This window comes from Tamandua tetradactyla, chromosome 18 (genome assembly GCF_023851605.1).
Source record: "Tamandua tetradactyla isolate mTamTet1 chromosome 18, mTamTet1.pri, whole genome shotgun sequence".
NCBI lineage: Eukaryota > Metazoa > Chordata > Mammalia > Pilosa > Myrmecophagidae > Tamandua > Tamandua tetradactyla.
In genome coordinates this window covers 37,259,166-37,285,798 of record NC_135344.1, presented here as the reverse complement: position 1 = coordinate 37,285,798, position 26,633 = coordinate 37,259,166, and the positions used below count along the sequence as shown (strand labels likewise).

General features: G+C 38.1%; 1 protein-coding gene across 2 annotated transcripts in view; it reads right to left on the bottom strand.

Annotated features, from left to right (window-relative positions):
• The window catches only part of PSTPIP2 (proline-serine-threonine phosphatase interacting protein 2), a 136,550-nt gene that overhangs the window by 64,018 nt on the left and 45,899 nt on the right, over positions 1–26,633 (bottom strand). For both annotated transcript variants that reach the window (XM_077135571.1, XM_077135570.1), the window contains exons 2-3: positions 13,328–13,428; positions 767–844 (exon numbers count right to left, since the gene is read on the bottom strand). In XM_077135571.1, coding sequence (XP_076991686.1) covers positions 767–844; positions 13,328–13,428 — 179 coding nt within the window. The remainder of the gene's footprint in view (positions 1–766; positions 845–13,327; positions 13,429–26,633) is intronic.

The following is a 26,633-nucleotide window of genomic DNA, read 5'->3' as shown; positions in this document are numbered from 1 at the left end:
TGGCCAAGCCTCACTCAACACGCTTCTAGTGGAGAAGAAATCTAGAAACTTCCATATGAGCAGGACTGGCTACATAATTTGACGGCCTGGTGCAAACTGAAAATGTGGAGACATTTTCATATAAGTTATTAAGAATTCCAAAACAGTGACAGGAGAGAATTAAACCAAGGATGAAGCCCTTCTAACAATAAATATTAATTATGAATACTTTCCACAAAGCCAGCCCTGCATATGAGGGAATATGTTCCTGAAGTAAATCACCATGTCCAGTCATTTCTCTATCCTCAGACTTTTCAATAAATAAGTAATTGAGGCATAGAAACTCACAAAGATGATGAGAACTATAAAACGGTGCAAAGAGTCTCTCGCAGTTTTCACAAACATCTCTGTAGTTACCACATTATAGTATCGCTCTCTCTCTCTCTCTCTCTCACACATACACACACACACACACACACCCCTAGTCAATGGAAGCCCCTCCATTAAATTCCTAATGTAAAATTGTATATAATATAATCTTACCTATAAAAATGGCATAGAAAAGGACTTAAAGGTAATTTTCAAAAATAATAATGGGCTCTGGCTTCATAGCTTATTTTTAGCCTTTGTTCTCTTTTCTATATTTCCCACAATTGGAAACAAGAATTTCAAAACCTTCATTAAAAAAAAATTCACCCAACATGCTTCATCCTATGGGCCAACTCTGCTGAAGTGACGGGATTGTGGGCAGAGCCAGCTGGAAACAAGAAAGAAACACGACACTTACTTGATCTCTGACTGTCCACATGGCTTCTTCTTAGAGAGGCTGAGCAGATCTTTGCCATATTTTTCTTCAATTGATGCCCTAAGGGTGACAGAAGAGAGAGTTATGGTTCTTCTCAGGGCTGACTTAAGAGACTTAAGAGACACATGGCACCACCCTTGAAGGCAAAACTGTTCTTCAAAGAAGCTGGTCATGGTTTTGAGGATGAATGAAAAGAGAAGGAGGATATACCAGAAACAGAGAGATTGTTAAATGACTTTTGTAAGAGTTTAGCTAGTGTATTCATAAATAAGAATTACTAGCTTTTGAAAGTTAGAGGAAGTAGGCACCGGAGCTAAAAAGCTCCTCAAAATGACTCCAACTACCCCAAGGACTTGAACAAGCCTACCAAGCTTTTATTATGTGCCCTGAGATAATTTTTCAGGATAAAAGATAGTGAAGTTATCTTGATTTGTTACTTCTCAAATAATATATAGAAACATTTTATTGATTAAAAGTAGCTTTGATTATTCATACGAATAATCACTTTTCACACTTAGGACTCAATAAAGCTAATTTCTTTAAAAAAATAACTGTATTTCAACAATAGAAACTCAGATATAATGCCATTCTTGAAAATGCAAAACTCCCTCTATATAACAGGGAAGAGCTACAGAAGGACTTCATCTATGAGGTGATTTTCTCTACCTACAAGTTCACAGCATAGACTTCATAGAGTCATAGACTAATTTTCAAAACTATCACCCAAGGATTAAAAAAAAAATCAACATAAGAGATATTTCATCAAATCCTGTGTCCATAAGACCCAATCCTTTTCCCATCTTCTCTAAGAATGCCCATTTATCCATCCTGTAGCACTCCTCATTCACTGTCATTTCAAATCACAACAACTAAACTACACCGAGGAGAATGGAATTCCAGAATACAAACTGCAGTTGGTATGTCTCACAAAAACACCTGATTATAACTCAGTATTACATGAGTCTAAAGTACCAAGCATCCTTCCTTCCCCTCCATGCTCTCTTTCATCATCTCCACTTTTTATTCCAGTCCCAGATTTATCTAAACCATACAAAGGTTAAGGAGCTTTAGGCTCATTTATCCCACTTTCTTTCTTTAATTTTTAAAAATTATGCAAGTAATAAATGAATATATCTTCAATGCAAAAGATTCAAATAACATAAAAGTATATAGAATAGGCACTTCAGGATTATGCCCCCTAGAATGGTGCACCTGCACAGCTACATCCTCCCAGGCCGCTGGGTGCCCATGATTACAAGCATCAGTGTATCACTCCCCAACCTGTGCCCATACCTGCCCTGAAACAAATCACTGTGCTGAGTACTCCTTCCCATACCCTGCTCCCTGCTGTACAACCATCCCTCAAACACAAGGCCTTAGACTACTGAAAGAAATCAACTCCCAAAGTAAATCAATCAAGATATTTGCATGCAACGGAGACAGCAGAAGATCAATAAGCATATCACAATGCAGACAGATATAGCTCTGCCTAATGACCACATTAAAACACCAGAGGAGACACAGACACTGGAACAACTAATCAAAGATATTCATATAACTCTACTTAATAAAGTAAGTGGGATAGCAAGTGACATAAAGGAGACCAAGAAGACAATAAAAGAGCACAAAAAGGAATTTGAAAGAATAAATAGAAAAAAAGCAGATATCACAGAGATTAAAGACTCTTGACCAAATAAAAATCATATGAGAGGCACAAAACACCAGATCTGAAGATACAGAAGAAAGAATAAGTGATACAGAGGATAGGATAACCAACTTCAAAGACTCAAAACAGCAAATGGCAAAAAAGATGGAAAATATTGAATGGGAACTCAGGGAAATGATGGACAAAAAAAAGCGCACAAACATAAGAAACATTGGTGTCTCAGAAGGAGAAAAGAGGAGTAAAGGGCTAGGAATAATAGAGGATATAATGGAGGAAAACTTCCCAACCCTCATAAAGGACATATTATACAAGTCAAAGAAGCCCAACAAACTCCAAACAGAATAAATTCAAATAGGGCTTCCCCAAGACACATACTAATCAGTCTGTCAAATGTTGGAGAGAAGTAGAAAATCCTGAAAGCAGCAAGAGAAAAACAATCTACCACATACAAGGGAAACCAAATAAGACTGAGTTCAGACTACTCAACTACCACCCTGGAGGTGAGAAGGCAGTGGTATGATATATTCAAGATCCTGAAAGAGAAAGACTTCCAGCCAAGAATCCTGTACCCAGCCAAACCGTCCTTCAAAATTAAGGGAGAGATTAAAGTTTTCACAGACAAAGAAGTCCTGAAAGACACTGTCAACAAGAGACTGGCCCTACAAGAAATACTAAAAGGAGTTTAGCCAGCCGAAAAAAAGAGACAGGAGAGGGAGGTAGGGAGGACGGCACAGAATTGAACAGTGCCACTAAGGATAATTTAAAGAATACAAAGAGAAAGAGGGAAAAGAATATATAGATCTGACAAATAAAATAAAAAAGATAAGATGATGGCATTTCTTGATTCCTGCAGATTGGCAGAATGGATTAAAAAGCATAATCCAGCTATATGCTCATCTTAGACACAAGGATTCAAATGGATTGAAAGTGAAAGGATGGAAAAAAGATTTTCCATGCAAGTTGTAACCAAAAGGAAGCAGGAGTAGCTACACTAACATTGGACAAAATAGACTTTAAATGTAAAGCCATCATAAGAGATAAAGAAGGCTGCTACAAAAAGGAACAATGTCGTGAGGTATGCAACGATGTGAATGAACATGTGGGACATTTGGGGAGACAAAATAAGCCAGGAACAAAAAAAAACAACAACAATGGTATAGTCACTTTTAGAAAATGCTTATAAGAAAACAGGGGCCTAGATTGTAAGCTTTTAGAGCAGACACATTAAGTCCGGAGTGGTGATTATTATTTCTGGATTTTGAGAGGGTGTTTTATATATATAACCTGATATTTAGAGATAAGAATGAAGCCAAATAGGTTGGGGTTAAAGTTATTCAGAACACAGGGGTAAGGAAGACAGTGTCTACATTTTAGAACAACACGTGCTCTTTGAGACCAATGGAAGAAAGGTTTATTTGATCTGGAACTGAAATTTTCTGTAGTGCATAATCTAATTCAATATATCTATATTGCACATTTGAACAACTGAAACACAGGAAGCACAGAATAAGAAAGAGGTCCTTTAATCCTGTATAGATTATTGTAAGGCCTGGAAACATCCGAGGGTATTTTAAGCAGATAAGCAAAAGGTATTGGCAAAGTCCCCAGAGGAAGGGGAGAAAGACTATGGAATTATTAAACCTTATCATCAGGTAATCCCCTGATACTGTGCCAAACCTTAGGGATACTCAAATCAATAGGCCATGCCCTCAATCGTGAGGCTTACCCTTGTGAAGTTTATGTAAGTAGTGGAGAAGCTTAGACTACCTACAGGAATGCCTAAAAAAAATGTCTTCTAGAAGACCTCTGTTGTTGCTAAGATGTGGCCTCATTCTCTCCAAGTCTAACTCTGCAAGTGAAATCATTGCCCTCCCCTCTATGTGGGACATGATATCCAGGGGTGAGAGCCTCCCCGGGGAAGTGGGAGAGGACTCCCAGGGATGAATCCAGAACTGGCACTGTGGGATCAACAATTCCATCCTGATCAAAGGGGGAAAGGAAGTGTAATTAATAAAGTATCAGTGGCAGAGAAAGTTCAAATAGTTGAGAGGCTACTCTGGAGGCTGCTCTTACACAAGCTTCAATTAGACCTTGCTGCCTATCATAACTTGCAAACCCCCAACCAAGCCCATTCCAGCCAATCCTAAAGAACACCTAGGGCAATTTATAAGATTTCATAAGGGCTCCAGGCACTAGAGTAACTTCCAGAAACCTACAACCTCCAGATGGGTTCCTGGTCCAGATAAGTCCTGAAACCTAGCCCAGGGTCTCCAGAACATCAGATCGTTCCATCTCCCTACCCCATATTAGTAACAGATCCTTCCAATAGCAAAAATTTAGAATTGCCATAGCCCAAGCAACCCCCAAGAGGGGTACGGAAAGATCAAAGGTGATGGTGGAATTATACATAGAAGTTAGGACTTAACGAATGAACATGAATGCTGAAGCATTAAATTGATAACTCTTATAGTTGTCAGTATTTTAGAGCAGCTAGGGGTAAAAATCTAAAATTGTGAAATTGTAAACTATGTCAAAGTCTGAAATATGTTCTACAACTAATTGTGGTGCTGTGCTTTGAAATTTATGGGTTTTTTTGTGTATATGTTATTGTTCACAGAAAAAGAAGGGAAAAAAAAGTAGATAGAATAAGACACAAAAATCCTCTCACACCCTTCCCCAATCCCACCTCTCTCCCCAGGGGTAGCCACAGTTAAGTTTGGTATTTATCTTTTTAAGCCTTTTTTCTCTGTATGTAATTCCACATATACAAATCTATATGCTTGTACATATTTGTAATTACATATATATATATATGTAGTGCATATATATATAAATATATGTGTGTTAACTTTTTATGTTTACACATGTCATTCTATTATTTTCTGTTTCGCTATTTTTTTCACCCAGTAATATGTCATATAGAACTTTTCTTACCAGTACATAAAGGTCCATCATGCTCACAATATGGCATTGTCTATAGTACAGGGTCCCTTATTTATTTCAGGTTTTTTATTTGTACCAAAAACAGCTAAATGAGTATCCTTATACCTCTATTCATGGGCATCTCCAAGGGTGTTTCTCTAGGATAGAATTCTGAGAAAGTAGATTTACTAGATCGAAGGAATATGCATTACAAATGTGAAAAATAGTGCCAAATTAAAAGTCTCGTCAATTTATATTCCCACTAAGAGTGCATAAGAGCTTTCATTCCCAGGAATTCTCACCTACACAAGATATTAACAATCATTTTTACCAGTTATCATTATGGAGAAGGAGATTCAAAGAAAGTTCTTTCATTTTAATTTGCATTTCCCTGATTACTAGCGAGGTTGCACACCGTTTTATATGTTTTTTGGACATGTGTATTTCTCCATCTATGTAACCTATTCACATCAGCCCCAATTTTTTAACTGAGTGCTTTGTCTTTTTCCTATTATTTGGTAGTAGTTGTTTTTATATTATGAATACTAATACTTATTCTAACGTATGTTACAAAGTTTCTCCTATTCTGTCATTCATCTCTTCTGGGTGATAACTTTATCCATTTTTTTAACTTTTTTATTAATTAAAAAAATTAACAAACAAAACATTTAGAAATCATTCCATTCTACATATACAATCAGTAATCCTTAATATCATCACATAGTTGCATATTCATCATTTCTTAGAACATTTGCATTGATTTAGAAAAAGAAATAAAAAGACAACAGAAAAAGGAATAAAACGATAATAGAGAAAAAAAGATTATACATACCATACTCCTTACCCCTCGTTTTCATTTACCATTATTTCAAACTGAATTTACTTTAACATTTGTTCCCCCTATTATTTATTTTTATTCCATAAGTTCTACTCTTCTGTTGATATAGTAGCTAAAAGGAGCATCAGACACAAGGTTTTCACATTCACAGAGTCGCATTGTGAAAGCTATATCATTGTTCAATCATCATCAAGAAACATGGTTACTGGAACACAGCTCTACATTTTCAGGCAGTTCCCTCCAGCCTCTCCACTACATCTTGAACAACAAGGTGATATCTACTTAATGCGTAAGAATAACCTCCAGGATAACCTCTCGACTCTGTTTGGAATCTCTCAGCCATTGACACTTAGTCTCATTTCACTCTTCCCCCTTTGGTCGAGAAGGTTCTCTCAGTCTCTTGATGCCGAGTCTCAGCTCGCTCCAGGATTTCTGTCCCACGTTGCCAGGAAGGTCCACACCCCTGGGAATCATGTCCCACGCAGAGAGAGGGAGGGTGAGAGACTGCTCGTCATGTTGGCTGGAGAGAGGCCACATCTGAGCAACAAAAGAGGCTCTCTTGGGGGTGACTCATAGGCCTAAATTTTAAGTAGACTTGACCTATCCTTTGTGGGGTTAAATTTCATATGAACAAACCCCAAGACTGGGGGCTCAGCCTATAGCTTTGGTTGTCCACACTGCTTGTGAGAATGTCAAGAATTCAACTTGGGGGAGTTGAATTTCTCCCCGCTCTCATCATTCCCCGAAGGGGGCTTGCAAATACTTTTCCAGTCACTGACCAAATCACTCTGGGATTCATCGGGGCATCACTCTGGACAAACCAACAAAAATCTCATGTTCTACCTGAGATTCCAAGTACTTATGACATTCAATCAAACTATCTACATGAGTTATATTAGGAAATGCTCTAGTTAAAATATAAATTTTGTAACAAACATTTTTTGCTTTAGTCTCACACATAAGGTGACATTTTAAAGTTTAATTATCATCTGTTTTCAGCACCCTGCAATAATGACATTCCTTTGTTCTTCTTCATGCAAAAACATTTTTAAAATTTGTACATTGTACATTTCACTATTATTATACACTCTAGGCATTCCTAGATTATACCATCTCGATCTTTAACATCTATCTTTCTTTCTGATTTCATTTATGTCCCCAGCCCTCCTCCCTCTATCATTCTCACACGCAGCTTCATTCAGTGTTTTAACATAATTACATTACATTTAGGTAGTATGGTGCTGTCCATTTCTGAATTTTTGTATCCAGTCCTGTTGCATAGTCTGTATCCCTTCAGCTCCAATTACCCAATATCTTACCCTATTTCTGTCTCCTGATGGTCTCTGTTACCAACGACATATTCCAAGTTTATTCACTAATGTCAGTTCATATCAGTGAGACCATACAGTATTTGTCCTTTATTTTCAGCTAGTCTCACTCAGCATAATGTTCTCAAGGTCCGTCCATGTTGTTACATACTTCAAAAGCTCATTCTGTCTTAAAGCTTCATAATAGTCTATCATATGTATATACCACAATTTGTTTAGCCACTCGTCTGTTGATAGACATTTTAGCTGTTTCCATCTCTTTGCAATTGTAAATAATGCTGCTATAAACATTGGTGTGCAAGTGTCCATTTGTGTCTTTGCCCTTAAGTCCTCTGAGTCGATACCTAGCAATGGTATTGCTGGGTCATATGGCAATTCTATATTCAGTTTTTGAGGAACCGCCAAACTGCCTTCCACAGTGGTTGCACCATTTGACATTCCCACCAACAGTGGATAAGTGTGCCTCTTTCTCCGCATCCTCTCCAGCACTTGCCATTTTCTGTTTTGTTGATAATGGCCATTCTGGTGGGTGTGAGATGATATCTCATTGTGGTTTTGATTTGCATTTCTCTAATGGCCAGGGACATTGAGCATCTCTTCATGTGCCTCTTGGCCATCCGTATTTCCTCTTCTGGTAGGTGTCTGTTCAAGTCTTTTTCCCATTTTGTAATTGGGTTGGCTGTCTTTTTGTTGTTGAGTTGAACCATCTCTTTATAAATTCTGGATACTAGACCTTTATCTGATATGTCGTTTCCAAATATTGTCTCCCATTGTGTAGGCTGTCTTTTTATTTCTTGATGAAGTTCTTTGATGCACAAAAGTGTTCAATTTTGAGGAGCTCCCATTTATTTCTTTCTTTCTTCAGTGCTCTTGCTTTAGGTGTAAGGTCCATAAAACCGCCTCCAACTATAAGATTTATAAGATATCTCCCTACATTTTCCTCTAACTGTTTTATGGTCTTAGACCTAATGTTTAGATCTTTGATCCATTTTGAGTTAACTTTTGGATAGGGTGTGAAATACGGGTACTCTTTCATTCTTTTGCATATGGATATCCAGTTCTCTAGGCACCATTTATTGAAGAGACTGTTCTGTTCCAAATGAGTTGGCTTGACTGCCTTATCAAAGATCAAATGTGCATAGATGAGAGGGTCTATATCTGAGCACTCTATTGGATTCCATTGGTCAATATATCTATCTTTATGCCAGTACCATACTGTTTTGGCCACTGTGGCTTCATAATATGCCTTAAAGTCAGGCAGCGTGAGACCTCCAGCTTCGTTTTTTTTCCTCAAGATACTTTTAGCAATTCGGGGCACCCTGCCCTTCCAGATAAATTTGCTTATTGGTTTTTCTATTTCTGAAAAGTAAGTTGTTGGGATTTTGATTGGTATTGCATTGAATCTGTAAATCAATTTAGGTAGAATTGACATCTTAACTATATTTAGTCTTTCAATCCACGAACAGGGTATGCCCTTCCATCTGTTTAGGTCTTCTGTGATTTCTTTTAACACTTTTTTGTAGTTTTTTTTGTATACGTCTTTTGTCTCTTTAGTTAAATTTATTCCCAAGTATTTTATTCTTTCAGTTGCAATTGTAAATGGAAGTCGTTTCTTGATTTCCCCCTCAGATTGTTCATTACTAGTGTATAGAAACAGTACAGATTTTTGAATGTTGATCTTGTAACCTGCACTTTGCTGTACTCGTTTATTAGCTCTAGTAGTTTTGCTGTGGATTTTTCAGGGTTTTCGACGTATAGTATCATATCATCTGCAAACAGTGAGAGTTTTACTTCTTCCTTTCCAATTTTGATGCCTTGTATTTCTTTTTCTTGTCTAATTGCTCTGGCTAGAACTTCCAACACGATGTTGAATAACAGTGGTGATAGTGGACATCCTTGTCTTGTTCCTGATCTTAGGGGGAAAGTTTTCAGTTTTTCCCCATTGAAGATGGTATTATCTGTGGGTTTTTCATATATTCCCTTTATCATTTTAAGGAAGTTCCCTTGTATTCCTATCCTTTGAAGTGTTTTCAACAGGAAAGGATGTTGAATCTTGTCGAATGCCTTCTCTGCATCAATTGAGATGATCATGTGATTTTTCTGCTTTGATTTGTTGATATGGTGTATTACATGAATTGATTTTCTTATGTTGAACCATCCTTGCATACCTGGGATGAATCCTACTTGGTCATGATGTATAATTCTTTTAATGTGTTGCTGGATTCGATTTGCTAGAATTTTATTGAGGATTTTTGCATCTATATTCATTAGAGAGATTGGTCTGTAGTTTTCTTTTTTTGTAATATCTTTCCCTGGTTTTGGTATGAGGGTGATGTTGGCTTCATAGAATGAATTAGGTAGCTTTCCCTCCACTTCAATTTTTTTGAAGACTTAGGGCAGGGTTGGTACTAATTCTTTCTGGAATGTTTGGTAGAATTCACATGTCAAGCCATCTGGTCCTGGACTTTCCTTTTTGGGATGCTTTTTAATGACTGATTCAATTTTTTTGCTTGTGATTGTTTTGTTGAGGTCATCTATTTCTTCTCGAGTCAAAGTTGGCTGTTCATGCCTTTCTAGGAAGTTGTCCATTTCATCTACATTGTTGTATTTATTAGCATAAAGTTGTTCATAGTATCCTGTTATTACCTCCTTTGTTTCTGTGAGGTCAGTGGTTTTGTCTCCTCTTCCATTTCTGACCTTATTTATTTGTGTCCTCTCTCTTCTTCTTTTTGTCAATGTTGCTAAGGGCCCATCAATCTTATTGATTTTCTCATAGAACCAACTTCTGGTTTTATTGATTTTCTCAATTGTTTTCATGTTCTCAATTTCATTTATTTCTGCTCTAATCTTTGTTATTTCTTTCCTTTTGCTTGCTTTGGGGTTAGTTTGCTGTTTTTTTAAAGAATGAGACCATATTCTACATGCATTTTTAAAATAAAAATTATTAAATTGATTTTATTTTAATTTCACAGAAGAAAAAGTATCTGAAGTGAAACTGAAGGGATTGCTGAATTTCAAATAATTGTTTCTTTGCCACAGGAAAAATCTGTTCCTAAGACATTCTTCTGAGGTTAAGAGAAGATTATGAAAATGTGAGGGGATTGAGATATTAAAATACTGTAGCAGTTTGTTTCAGTCATGCTGCAAAAGATGAGTTGTCCAGCCCCATTGCACTTCCATCTCTTCCCAGATATTGCTGTTTACACTATTTTTACTTCATTTGAGTTTACAGCATAGTCTGTCCTACAATTATAAATCACCCAGTTGTTTAGTCTTAATTCTTTATTAAAATGCATTTGATGCACACCACAGTTCAAATCTATGATTTTAATTTTGATTCATTTTTTTGTATGTGTGACTGAATTTTATCACCTAGAGGTCTTCTGTCTAAATGGCTCAGGGGTATGAGGGTGAGGTTATCAGTATTTCTTGAATTCTTTCACCTTGAGACCATTTAACTCTGGCCTCTATATTTGAACGACAACCTTGCTGGGGTAATAAATGCTCTTGAACTTTTCCTTAGAATCCTGCTGAACAGGCTCCATTGTAGAGGAGCAGCTTGGGGTCATACTGATTTCCTCCTGCCCAACCCTGTGCAGGTAACTTGTTTTTTTCTCCCTGGATACTTGGAGAATTCTTTCTTTGATTCAATAACTCAACCAGGATGCATAGTAATGTTGATTTTTGTGTAATTTTAATTAATGATGAGTATTATATATCAATGTTTCCCCTGGTTTATTGTATACCCTTTGGATCTATTTAGTTCTTCTTTATTACATAAAAATTTCTCTATATCTCTGATTACTTTACCACTCACTTTGGTAAATTTTCTACTTGGGATAAGTTACCTAGATGCTAGCTTGTCTTTGTCTATCTGTCCTTGGGTTATGGGTTCTGGTTCTTTTGCTGTTTTTGACTTGGTATCTTTCTTTCTTCCTTCTTTCCTAAAGTTGGACAACGTGGAACTGGTTTGTTGTTTTTGTTTTGTTTTTGCTATTAAACTCATGGAGAAAACGGCCATATACTAGAAACAGTATATTTTATCATTTTTATTTTGCACATATTTCCCCCTCTTCCCCATATTTTTGTTGTTTTCATTGTTGTTGTTGTGTGTGTGTGAAACACTTAAAAAGAGAAATCTTTAAAAATACTCTTTTTTTTTTCATGGTCAGGCACTGGGAATAAAAATAGACTCTTTAAGGTTCTCTTTGGACTAGTGTTTTTCAAACTGTGGGTCATGATCCATTTGTGAACCCTAATCAATTGAATGAGTTATGACCAGCATTTTTAAAAAATTAAATAGAATTTAATAAAATAATAGCATAGTAATATTTTATTGAACTTTGGTTCATTTATGTGCATACTGGGTAGAAATATAAAATATATATCTTCCTAAAGGTCACATGCAAAAGCGTGTGAATGACACTGATTTAGACTCCAGACCTCATTGTGCTAGGGGACCCCTGGACGATCCTGCCTGGGCAGCTGAAGCTGTGACCATTAACAAACGCCTTCTCCTGTGGGTGTATGGCAAGGCCGCTTTATTCCCAGAAGAAAATTGATAAAAAACATAGCCTAGTACATTTGCATCGGTTTAGAAGAACTAGCAACACAACAGAAAAAGATATAGAATGTTAATATAGAGGAAAAAAATAAAAGTAATAATAATAGTAAAAAAACAAAAACAAAAACAAAAACATAGCCTAAAGGTGTAAGAAAAAGCAATGGATGTTCTGTAATCTCTGTGTCCTACAAAGTCATCAGAGTCTTATTTGCTTGCTACGTTGCAATAGCTGTTAAAGAAAGGAGGATGCCCACCTTCAGTGCCTTTAAAGAGAAAGGAAAACTGTAACTGCTATCATCACTATTATCCATCTTGAGTGTAAAAGAGGGAGGCTAGTGCCTCAAAGGAGGAGAAGCAGCCACCAGCTCCAAACCCTTCTCTGCCCCCACCTCCTAGGACACAAGGTGGGGCTGTGCTCCAGTTACCCTCAAATCTTTCAAACAGTTCAGGGAGAGAAGCCTTGCCATCTGGGGACCAGGCAACCAGTGTAAGTTGATCATTACCTAATGTTCTCTCAGGTAGGAAGTAAAGGGACCTTAACAAAAGCACTTTGATGCCTCTGTCTCCAAAGGTGTCTTTGAAATCTTCACTCACTGCCTTCCAAAGAGGATCTGTTAATTAATTTGGGTCTTGACAAGAACCCTCATCTTTGCCCAAAAAGCTCCCTAAATCACTCCTTCCTCCAAAATCATTGAGAAACACAGTATTTTCCACAAGACTAATTTATACCATTAGGTAGAATTCATTTTTTAAAAAAGAAAATCCTCTAAATCACACCAGGACCACAGGCCTTCCTGCGCTCTGGAGCACTCTGTGCTCCAGTGTTTCTCATAACTCCCACCTTCTCCGCTGTCTCTGCATGAAGCTCTGCCTCCCTCAGTCACAGGCCACGCACAATCCACCTGCAAGCTCGCTGGATACCCCCTCACCTACCAAAGCCAGCTCACCCTCTGAGGGCCACCCCTAGGATCTCCTTCCCTATGAACCTGCCCCTCCTTTTTAATTTATTTTTTGGCCAATCTTCCAGAATATCCCTTTACAGCCAGGCCTGTCAGTGTCATGCACACCATGCAATATACAGTATTTAACTATACTTTGTTGCCTCTTTCATTCATAAATCTTATCTCTCAAATTGGTTTCTAAGATTAGGGCTGGGGTCTCATTTTCTTCCTGGGTATCATCAAACGGCTGACGGCAGATCTTCAGAGAAGAAACAGCACTGTACCTTTCTTTTAAAAAGTCTTCAAACTCTTTGCAGTTCTTGCGGCCGTTGTTCAGATGCTGGATGATGGTTTCATAGCCGATGGTGCTGAGGATGTCCGTGCTCTGCGGACGAGAAGAACAAAACTTGGCGTCAGACCAGGGATAGCCGGGGTGGACGGGGAAAAAGACTCAGAAATAGGCAAAGGGATTCTGAAACATTTTACCTGCAGAGCTCCCGTGACCAAAAAGGATGAAATAATCTGAAGGAAGGACACTCGTAGCTGTGGAAGAGCTTTAAATTATAGAACCAAAGGGCCGCAGAATGCAAGCTGGAGACAGCGCCAAAGAGGCTGAGGGCCCCCGCCCCGTCTGTGAACGTCCCCCTCCCCCCCACACCCCCTCGCGCGCATGCACTGTCCGGCTACGAGCCTAGAAATGGACCCGCAGAGTCCACCTGAGGGCGTCCAAATCCAGATATGTAGCCTGCTTCTTCACACACTGGGGGAAACTGACCGCCCCGTTTGTCCATTTTAATTGGGAGCTATACAATGTTCACTTTGTCCTTAAACTTGCCACAGAGCTTTGATCTGACATCTCTTCACACAACCAGTGAGCCCTGGCATCAGGGTTGAGGGCAAAAGGCAAACAGCTCTCAGCCAAGAGAGTGGGATAATTTGTGGGAGAGTGGGAGCTGCTTCCCACTGGTAAGTGTGAAGGGGGGTCTATCATCAGCTATCCTCCAGTGGAGGCTGGATTTGGGAGAAATAATTTTCCTTTAATTTTAAATTAGCAGTTTAGCTATATTTTATTCTACTGTGCATACATTCCAAGGTTGGAGGAAGCTGGCTAAGAACCTCAAATGCAGCACATTTTAAAATTTGAGGTCGCTGGGCTCCTCAACCAACACACCAGGGTCTCTAAGTAATATCTGAGCATCCTCTAATGAGACTGGTTTCCAGGTTTCTACCCTAAACGCACAGAATAGGTTGCCTGATTGAGGCTTTGGTTCCTCAAGGAAGTTAGTTAGGCTGGGAGATGTACCCTGGGGAATCTCCAACTCACGCATGGGAAGTGTAGCCAAAGTGAACCGTTCCTCCCCAGGCCCCTAATCTGCAGAGGAAGCTATGGTTCTGCTGTGAGGTGGGGTGGGGAGACTCCTGAAGTAACCACTCCATCATCCCTGGACACTGGAGAAGGAGAATTCCTTCCATTTGCTGCTATCCATGATGGCCTGGCTGAGCAAACAGGAGTTCCAGAGAGACCCAGCAGGACCAAGGCCAGAGACTGGTTTCGATACAGCATTTGGAAACAAGTGCCCTAATTCACACTGCATTTTTTTAATGGATTTATATAAGCATCATACATTTTATATGTAGGCATATAAATAGATCTAAGCTGGAAATAAGCTTAATTCTATGCTTTGTGGCTGTTATTGAGCATAAACATAGGCTTTGAGAGGCTTAAAGAAACAGAGCAATATGCCAGCCTCTAACATAATCTCATTTTTCGACGTGCACTGTCCAAACACACACCCTCTGTCTTAGCTAGACGGGTGTCTTAATGGCGCATGAAATGCAGTGCTCAGCAGCAATAAGAAAATGCTTAAATTATTCCCTCCTGAATCCAAATCCAACTCTAGCTTCCATCTCTCCAACCCCAGGTTTGAACAGCCCCAGTGCTCTCTCCTCTGAGCTCTCAAAGCACCGAGCATCTGAAATAGCTGTTTGGTACCACCCAAGTGAATACTCTTGCTGTCCCAACTCTACCATAAGTGTCTGAGGCTTCTTCCAAGTCTTGCACCACCCTTATCAAGTTTAATGTTACACATATCAAATGTCAACAGTAGGAGAAAAGGAGTTTTTGTGGGGCCAAGATGGCGGCTTAGCAATGTGCCCAACTTAGTTCATCCTCCAGAACAGCTACTAAATAACCAGAAACAGTACAGAACAGCTCCTGGGGCCACGTCAGTGACCGGAAACACAGCGTACCCCAGTCTGGACCAGCTGGACCGGCTGCGAGACCCCCCCCAAAACTGTGAGATCCCCAAGCCGCGGAGGCCAGCGCCCCCCCCCCCCACAGGCTGCTTCCCAGAGGGGAAAGGAAAGGGACTTAACCAGCAGGAGGGGCTGAGTGCAACCAAATGCCAACTGTAGAATTAACAAACAAATTCTGACAACTAAAATAGGCCCCCAGCTCAGGTGAACCTGGTCAAAGCAGAGGTCGCTCATTTTTGCCCTGGCGCCAAGGGGGCAGAGCTGACTGAAAAAGAAACAGGGTTTTGCGGCTGTGTTTCTACAAAGGCTTGAGCCTTTGGATACAGCGGCAGGACTTTTCAGGCTGCAACTGCCCCAGGCATAGGCAGAAACAAGCTAGTGTGAGGGCCTGTCTGGACCCTGTGCCTTCCCCATGGGAGGGGTGAAGCCCAACTCAGGTGGAATCCCTCCCTTAAGGAATTCAGACACTAGGGCTTGGTAATTTGAAGCCATTAAAGCCAGCCTACAACCTCTCCTCTGTCTCCACCATGTCCCCAGCAGGGAGAGTCTGCCAAAGTTAAAGGTACTGCATCATCTTATGCTGGCGGGACCTGCAGGGAGACAAACGCCACAAATCGGGCAGGATAAGAAAAACAGAGCCCAGAGACTTCACAGGAAAGTCTTTCACCCTGCTGGGTCGAACCCTCAGGGAAAACTGATGTAGGTGACTCTTTCCTCCAGATAGGAGGCCAGTTTGGTCTGGGAAAATACCAAATCCAAGAAGTGCAGTGTATCCCAAAGAGAATAGATCCAAATAGACGTACTCCAAGACACTTACTAATCAGAATGTCAGAGGTCAAGAGAAAGAGAGAATCTTGAAAGCAGCAAGAGAAAAGCAATCCATCACATACAAGGGAAGCCCAATAAGACTATGCACAGATCTCTCAGAAGAAACCACGGAGGCAAGAAGACAGTGGGATGATATATTTAAATTATTAAAAGAGAAAAACTGCCAACCAAGAATTCTATATCCAGCAAAATTGTCCTTCAAAAATGAGGGAGAAATTAAAACATTTTCAGACAAAAAATCACTGAGAGAATTTGTGACCAAGAGACCAGCCCTGCAAGAAATACTAAAGGGAGCACTAGAGACAGATACAAAAAGACAGAAGAGAGAAGTTTGGAGAAGAGTGTAGAAACGAAGACTATGAGTAAAGGTAAAAAGAAGGAAAATTAGATATGATATATAAAACCCAAAAGGCAAAATGATAGAAGAACGTACTACCTGTACAGTAATAACACTAAATGTTAATGGATTAAACTCCCCAATCAAAAGACACAGACTGGCAGAATGGATTAAAAAACAGGATCCTTCTATATGCTGTCTACAGGAAACACATCTTAGATCCAAGAATAAACATAGGTTGAAAGTGAAAGGTTTGGAAAACTTATTTCATGCAAATAACAATCAGAAAAGAGCAGGAGTAGCTATACTAATACACAACAAATTAGACTTCAAAGGTAAAACAGTTAAAAGAGACAAAGAAGGATACTATGTATAAATAAAAGGAACAATTCAACAAGAAGACATAACAATCATAAATATTTATGCACCAAACCAGAATGCTCCAAAATACATGTGGAAAATACTGAAAAGAGAAATAAATACATCTAACACAATAGTTGGAGACTTCAATTCACCACTCTCATCAATGGACAGAACATCTAGACAGAAGCTCAATAAAGAAACAGAGGATTTGAATAATATAATAAATGAGCTAGACTTAACAGACATTTATAGAACATTACACCCTACAACAGCAGGATACACCTTTTCTCAAGTGCTCATGGATCATTCTCAAGGATAGACCATATGCTGGGTCACAAAGCAAGTCTCAACAAATTTAAAAAGATTGAAATCATACAAAACACTTTCTCAGATCATAAAGGAATGAAGGTGGAAATCAATAATAAGCAGAGTGCCAGAAAATTCACACATACGTGGAGGCTCAACAGCACACTCTTAAATGACCATTGGGTCAAGGAAGAAATAACAAGAGAAATCAGTAAATATCTCGAGGCAAATGAAAATGAAAACACAACATATCAAAACTTATGGGATGCAACAAAGGGAGCGCTAAGAAGGAAATTTATTGCCCTAAATGCCTATATCAAAAAAGAAGGAGGGGCAAAAATCAAGGAATTGATTGTCCATTTGGAAGAAGTAGAGAAAGAATAGCAAACCAACCTCAAAGCAAGCAAAAGGAAAGAAATAATGAAGATAAGAGCAGAAACAAAAAAGAAATTGAGAACATGAAAACAATTGAGAAAATCAACAAAACCAGAAGCTGGTTTTATGAGAAAATCATTAAGATTGATGGACACTTAGCAAGACTGACTAAAAAGAAGAAGAGAGAGGATGCAAATAAATAAGATCAGAAATAGAAGAGGAAACATAACCACTGACCCCACAGAAATAAAAGAAGTAATGGCAGGATACTATGAACAACTTTATGCTAATAAATACAACAGTGTAGATGAAATGGACAACTTCCTAGAAAGGCATAAACAACCAACTTTGACTCGAGAAGAAATACAGGACCTCAACAAACCAATCACAAGTAAAGAAACTGAATCAGTCATCAAGAAGCTCCCCCAAAAGAAAAGTCCAGGACCAGATGGCTTCATGTGTGAATTCTACCAAACATTCCAGAAAGAATTAGTACCAATCCTACTCAAACTCTTCAAAAAAATTGAAGAGGAGGGAAAGCTACCTAACTCATTCTACAAAGCCAACATCACCCTCATACCAAAGCCAGACAGAGATATTACAAAAAAAGAAAACTACAGACCAATCTCTCTAATGAATATAGATGCAAAAATCCTCAACAAAACTCTAGCAAATCGAATCCAGCAACACATTAAAAGAATTATACATCGTGACCAAGTGGGATTCATCCCAGGTATGCAAGGATGGTTCAACATAAGAAAATCAATTAATGCAATACACTATATCAACAAATCAAAGCAGAAAGACCACATGATCATCTTGATTGATGCAGAAAGGGCATTTGACAAAATTCAACATCCATTCCTGTTGAAAAACTTCAAAAGATAGGAACAGAAGGGAACTTCCTTAAAATGATAAAGGGAATATATGAAAAACCCACAGATAATATCATCCTCAATGGGGAAACACTGAAAACTTTCCCCCAATGACAAACAAGTCAGGGATGTCCATTACCACCACTTTTATTCAACATTGTGTTGGAAGTTCTAGCCAGAGCAATTAGACAAGAAAAAGAAATACAAGACATCAAAATTGGAAAGGAAGAAGTAAAACTCTCACTGTTTGCAGATGATATGATACTATATGTCAAAAACCCCAAAAAATCCACAACAAAACTACTAGAGCTAATAAATGAGTACAGCAAAGTGGCAAGTTACAAGATCAACACTCAAAAATCTGTAGTGTTTCTATACGCTAGTAAGGAACAATCTGAGGGGGAAATCAAGAAAAAAATACCATTTACAATTGGAACCAAAAGAATAAAATATTTAAGAATAAATTTAACTAAAGAGTCAAAAGAACTATACAAAGAAAACTACAAGAAATTGTTCAAAGAAATCACAGAAGACCTAAATAGATGGAAAGGCATACTGTGTTCATGGGTTGGAAGACTAAATATAGTTAAGAAGTCAATTCTACCTAAATTGATTTACAGATTCAATGCAATACCAATTAAAATCCCAAAACTTACTTTTCAGAAATAGAAAAACCAATAACCAAATTTATCTGGAACGGCAGTGTGCCCCAAATAGAAAAAAAAAATGAAGTCAGAGGTCTCACACTACCTGACTTTAAGGCTTATTATAATACAGTGGTCAAAACAGCATGGTCCTGGCATAAACATAGATATATTGACTAGTGGAATCAAATAGAATGTTCAGATATAGACCCTCTCATCTATGGACAACTGATCTTTGATAAGGCAGTCAAGCAACTCACCTGGGACAGAACAGTCTCTTCAATAAATGGTGCCTAGAGAACTGGATATCCATATGCAAAAGAATGAAAGAGGACCCATATCTCACAACCTATACACAAGTTAACTGAAAATCAATCAAAGACCCAAACATTAGATCTAAGACCATAAAACTGTTAGAAGAAAATGTAGGGAAACATCTTATAAATCTTATACTTGGAGGCAGTTTTCTAGACCTTACACCCAAAGCAAGAGCATTGAAGAAAGAAAGAAAGAAATGGGAACTCCTCAAAATTAAACACTTTTGCGCATCAAAGAACTTCATCAAGAAAGTAAAAAGACAGCTACACAATGGGAGACAATATTTGGAAACAACATATCAGAAAAAGGTCTAGTATCCAGAATTTATAAAGCGATTGTTCAACTCAACATCAAAAAGACAGCCAATCCAATTACAAAATGGGAAAAAGACTTGAACACACAACTCTCAGAAGAGGAAATACAAATGGCCAAAATGCACATGAAGAGATGCTCAACCTCCATGGCCATTAGAGAAATGCAAATGAAAGCCACAATGAGATATCATCTCACATCCACCAGAATGGCCATTATCAATAAAACAGAAAATGACAAGTGCTGGAGAGGATGTGGAGCAAGAGGCATTCTTATCCACTGTTGGTGGGAATGTCAAATGGTATAACCGCTATGGAAGGCAGTTTGGCAGTTCCTCAAAAAGCTAAATACAGAATTGCCATATGACCCAGCAATACTATTGCTAGGTATCTACTCAGAGGACATGAGGGCAAGGACACAAACAGACATTTGTACACCAATGTTTATAGCAGCATTATTTACAGTTGCAAAGAGATGGAAACAGCCAAAATGTCCATCAACAAACAAGTGGCTAAAAAAAACTGTGGTATATACATACAATGGAATATTATGCAGCTGTAACACAGATGACAGTTATGAAGTATATAACAACATGGATGGACCTTAAGGACATTATGCTGAGTGAGATTAGCCAGAAACAAAAGGACAAATACTGTATGGTCTCACTGATATGAACTGACATTAGTGAATAAACTTGGAATTTTTCTTTGGTAACAGAGACCATCAGGAGATAGAAATAGGGTAAGATACTAGGTAATTGGAGCTGAAGGGATACAGACTGTGCAACAGGACTGAATGTAAAAACTCAGAAATGGACAGCACAATACTACCTAACTGTAATACAATTATGTTAAAACACTGAATGAAGCTGACTGTGAGAATGATAGAGGGAGAAGGGCTGGGGCAAAAATGAAATCAGAAAGAAAGATAGATGAAAAAGATTGAGATGGTATACTCTAGAAATGCCTCGAGTGTATAATGATAGTGACTAAATGTACAAGTTTTAAAAATGTTTTTTCATGAGGAAGAACAAAGGGTGCTGAAAATAGATGGTAATTAATATTTTAAAATTTCAACTTATGTGTGAGACTAAAGCAAAAAAAAATGTTTGTTTGGTACAAATTTATACTTTGACTAGTGCATCTCCTAATATAACTTATGTAGATAGTTGGTTGAACACCTTAAGTACATGGAACTTTGTATAGGACATGAGATTTTGTTGGTTTGTCCAGGTGATGCCCTGATGAATCCCGGAGTGATTTGATCAGTGAGTGGAAAAGTATTTGCAAAGTGGTGAGAATGGGGGAAAATTCAACCTCCCCAAGTTGAATTCTTGATATTCTCACAAGTAGTGTGGACAACCAAAGCTATAGGCTGAGCCTCTAGTCTTGGGGTTTGTTCATGTGAAACTTAACCCCAGAAAGGATAGGTCAAATCTACTCAAAATCAGGCTTAAGAGTCACCCCCAAGAGAACCTCTTTTGTTACTCAGATGTGACCTCTCTCTCCCGCCAACACAGCAAGCAAACTCACCACCCCTCCCCATCTACGTACAACATGACTCCCAGGGGTGTGGACCCTCCTGGCAACGTGGGACAGAAATCCTAAAATGAGCTGAGACTTAGCATCAATGGATTGATAAAAACCCTAGAATGAGCTGAGACTCAGCATCAAGGGATTGAGAAAACCTTCTTGACCAAAAGGGGGAAGAGTGAAATGAGACAAAGTGTCAATGGCTGAGAGATTCCAGAGTCGAGAGGTTATCCTGGAGGTTATTCTTACACAGTAAGTAGATATCACCTTGTTATTCAAGATGTAATGGAGAGGCTGGAGGAAACTGCCTGAAAATGTAGAGCTCTGTTCCAGTAACCATGTTTCTTGATGATGATTGTATAATGATACAGCTTTCACAATGTGACTGTGTGATTGCGAAAACCTTGTGTCTGATGCTCCTTTTATCTACCTTGTCAACAGATAAGTAGAACATATGGAATAAAAATAAATAATAGGGGGAACAAATGTTAAAATAAATTTAGTTTGAAATGCTAGTGATCAATGAAAGGGAGGGGTAAGGGGTATGGTATGTACAATTTTTTTTTCTGTTTTGTTTTATTTCTTTTTCTGTTGTCTTTTTATTTCTTTTTCTGAATGGATGCAAATATTCTAAGAAATGATCATGATGATGAATATGCAACTATGTGATGATATTGTGAATTACTGATTATATATGTAGAACGGGAAAAAAATGTCAACAGTAATTCCCCCATAGTGGGACATGACTCCCAGGGGGTGTAAATCTCCCTGTTAACGTGGAACATGACTCCTGGAGATAAACCGGCATTCAGTATCATAGGATTGAGAAAGCCTTCATGACCAAAATGGGAAAGAGAAAAATGAGACAAAGTAAAGTTTCAGTGGCTAAGAGACTTCAAACAGAGTCGAGAGGTCATCCTGGAGATTACTCTTATGCATTATATAGATATCCTTTTTTAGTTTATGGTGTATTGGAGTGGCTGGAGGGAAGTACCTGAAACTGCTAAACTTTTATTCCAATAGCCTTGATTCTTGAAGATGACTGTATAACCTTATAGTATTTAAAATGTGACATGTGATTGTGAAAACTTTGTGGCTGACGCTTCCTTTATCCAAGTATGGACAGATGAATAAAAAAATAAGGACAATAAACAAATAAATTATAGGGGGTATAAGGAGTAAAAAAAAATTGGGGTAGACTGCAATACTGGTAGTCAATAAGAAGGAGGGTAAAGGGTATAAAATGTATGTTTTTTTCTTTTTATTTTGTTTTCTGGAGTGATGCAAATATTCTAATAATAAATATGGTAATGAATTCACAACTATGAGATGATACGAGCCACTTGATTGCATAACATTTTTACACTTAGATTACAGTCTATTTTTTATTTTGTTATCTGAAACAAAATATAACATTTCATTTTTTCACATAAATGGGAAAACAAGTTTTATAAGATAAGTGAATTTTCCAGTTAAGGTTGTCCTATATAAGCACCAAATGTTACAAAGTGTATAATTTACCAACCTGTCTCTGGGGCAAGCGTATTGGTGGTAATAAAACCTTTTCTTTTCTTGCATGGTCCATTGATTTTTTTTTTCATTTTTTAAAATTTTTATTGATATATATTATTTATTCACATACCATGTAATCATCCAAAGAGTACAATCAGTGGCCCACAATATCATCATACAGCTGTGCATTTATCATCACAATAGACTTTTTGTGAAAAATAACATATATACAAAAAAGCAATAAATTGCAAAGCACACCACAACAATTAGTTGTAGAACAGACTTCAGCGTTTGGTATGGGTTACAGTTTGACAATTTTAGGCTTTTACTTCTAGCTGCATCAAGATACTGGAGACTTAAAGAAATTTCAATTTAATGTTTCAGCAGTCATACTCATTTGTAAAGCTACCTTCTCTGTATAACTCCACCATCATCTTTGATCTTTCTCCAACTCTTTAGGCTATGTCCATTCTAACTTTTTCATTTTGGAAGGAGTTGTTGATAATATAGGAAAAGGGGATGGAACTAGTTGATGTTCTGGAGAGGTTGGGCTGGGTTTCAGGACTTATCTGTTCTAGGGATCCATCTGGAAGTTGTAGATTTCTGGAATGTTACCCTAGTGCATGGAAACTTTGTTGATCTTATCTATTGCCCTAGGTGTTCTTTAGGATTGCTGGAATGGTTTTGTTTGGGGGTTGGCAAACTATGGTAGGTAGCAATATCTAACTGAAGCTTGCATAAGAGTAGTCTCTAAAGTAGCCTATCAACTCTCTTTGAACTCTCTCAGCCACTGATACCTTATATGTTAGACTCCTTTTTTCCGTTTTGGTGAGGATAGCATTGCTGATCCCATCGTGCCAGGGCCAGGCTCATCCCTGGAAGTCATATCCCACATTGCCAGGGAGACTTTCACCCCTGAGTGTTATATCCAATGTAGCGGGGAGGGCAATGATCTCACTTATAGAGTTGGGCTTAGAGAGAGAGAGAGGTCATATCTGAGCAACAAAAGAGGTTATCCAGAAGTAACTCTTAGGCATACCTATAGGTAGGCTAAGCTTCTGTGCTACATAAATAAGCTACACAAGAACAAGCCTCAAGATCAAGGGCTTCACCTATTGATTTGGGTGTCCCTAATATTTGATGCAGTATCAAGGATTTCTCCAGTAGTAAAATTTAATAGTTTCATATTTTTTCTCCCACTCCGCAAGGGACGTTAAACATACTTTTTGGTTATCTGCTTACTATACTCTGGGATGTATCCAGGTATTACATTAAACTATACAGGATTAAAGGCCTTCATTCTTATGCTGGGCTTCCTGTGTTTGGATTATTTAAATGATCTATCCAGACAGGTTAACTTAGATTATGTGCTACAGAAAATTTACGTTCCAGACAAAATAAACCTTTCTTCCTTTGGTGTCATAGAGTAGGTGAAGTTCTAGAATACAATGTCATCCTTACCCCTGTATTCTGAATTACCTTAATCCTGAGCTGATGGCTTTGTTCTTATCTCTGAATACCAGGTTATACATATATAACACAGCCTCTCAAAATCCGGAAATAACAATTACCACTCCAGACTAAATGTGACTGCTATAAGACCTTACAACCTAGGCCCCTATTTTCTTATAAGTATATTTTAAATGTGACCATACAATATTTGCTCTTTTGCTTTTGGCTTATTTTGCCTCACCAAATGTCCCACAGGTTCATTAACCACATTGCATGCCTCACAACTTCACTCCTTTTTTTGTAGCAGCATAATATTCGATCATATAAACCACTGTTTGCCAATCTCCTTCTCAATCAGTGCATCCTTTAGCCACCTCTATCCATCGGACATTATGTGTAATGTCCAAAGCTAACAATCCATCAACAGGGCACACCACGGTGGCTCAGTAGGCAGAGTTTTCACCTGCCATGCTGGAGACCTAGGTTCATTTCTCGGTGCCTGTCCATGTTTAATGCAGTTCGACCTCATTAGCTAACGGTTCACCCATCTCTTGCTTCTATGTATCTCTAAGTCCCCTATATTCTGTATTATAAGCCTCTGATTATACCTTTATGCTTGTCATAAAAGTGGAATCATACAGTATCTATCCTTTTGTGTCTGGCTAATTTCACTCAGCATTATGTCCTCAAGGCTCATCCATCTTGTCATGTGCTTCAGGACATCATTATATTTCACTGCTACATAATATTCCATCATATGTATATATCACATTTTGTTGGTCCACTCGTCTGTTGATGGGCATTTGGTTTGTTTCCATCTTTTGGCGATTGTGAATAATGTCTCTATGAACATCGGTGTGCAAATGTCGGTTTGTGTCGTTGCTTTCAGTTCTTCTGGGTGTATACCAAGTAGTGCTATTGCTGGGTCATAGGGCAACTCCATATTTAGTTTTCTAAGGAACCACCGAACAGTCTCCATAGTGGCTGCACCATTATACATTCCCGCCAGCAGTGCATAAGTGTCCCAGTTTCTTCACATCCTCTCCAACATTTATAGTTTCCTGTTTAATAGCAGCCATTCTTATAGGTGTGAGGTTTTCTCATTGCAGTCTTGATCTGCATTTCCCTTACAGCTCCTGAAAATAAGCATTTCTTCATGTGCTTTTTAGTCATCTGTATTTGCTCTTCAGAAAAATGACTATTCATTTCTTTAGCCCATTTTATTATTGGGTTGTTTGTTCTTTTGTTGTTGAGTTGTGTGATTTATTTATGTATACAGGATATCAAACCTTTATCCAATGTGTGATTTCCAAATATTTTCTCCCATTGAGTTGGCTGCCCCTTCACCTTTTTGACAAAATATTTTGAGGTATAAAAGCATTTGATTTTGAAGACTTCCCATTGATCTATTTTTTCTTTTGTTGCTTGTGTTTTCATTGTAAAATTTAGGAAGCTACCTCCTATTACTAGGTTTTGAAGATATTTCCCTACATTTTTTTGCTAGGAGTTTTATGGCACTAGTTCTTATATTTAGGTGTTTGATCCACTTTGAGTTAATTTTTGTATAGGGTGTAAGGTAAGGGTTCTCTTTCATTCTTTTGGCCATTGATACACAGTTCTCTCATGGTCATTTATTGAAGAGACTGTTTTGTCCCCATTCAGTGGACTTGGGGGCCTTGTCAAAGATCAGTTGACCAGAGATTTGGTGGTCTGTTTCTGTGCCCTTGATTCGATTCCATTGGTTAATACGTCTATCTTTGTGGCAGTACCATGCTATATTGACCACTGTCACTTTATAATAATTTTAAAATCAGGAAGAGTTAACCCTCCCACTTCGTTCTTCTTTTTTAGGATGCTTTTAGCTATTTGGGATCTTTTTCGCTTCCAGATGAATTTTGTAACTAGCTTTTCCAAGCAGGTTGTTGGGATTTTGATTGGGATTGAGTTGAATCTGTAAATCAATTTGGGTAGAATTGACATCTTAATTACATTTAACCTTCCTATCTATGAGCAGGGAATATCTTTCCACCTATTTAGATCTTCTTTGATTTTTTCAGCAATGTTATATAATTTTCTGTGTACAGGTCCTTTATTTCCCTAGTTAAGTTCATTCCTAGATACTTGATTCTTTTAGTTGGTATTTTGAATGGAATTTTTTCCTGAATTGTCTCCTCAGTTAGATCATTGCTTGTGTATAGAAACATTAATGATTTTTTCACATTAATTTTATATCCCCCCACTTTGCTGAATTTGTTAGCTCATGTAACTTTGTTGTAGATTTCTCAAGATTTTCCAAGTATAGTATCATGTTATCTGCAAATAATGAAAGTTTTACTTTTCCCTTTCCAATTTGGATGCCTTTCATTTCTTTGTCCTCCCTGATTGCTCTACCTAGAACTTCTAGTATAATATTGAACAATAGTGGTGACAAAGGGCATTCTTGCCACATTCCTAATCTTAAGGGGAAAGCTGTCAGTCAT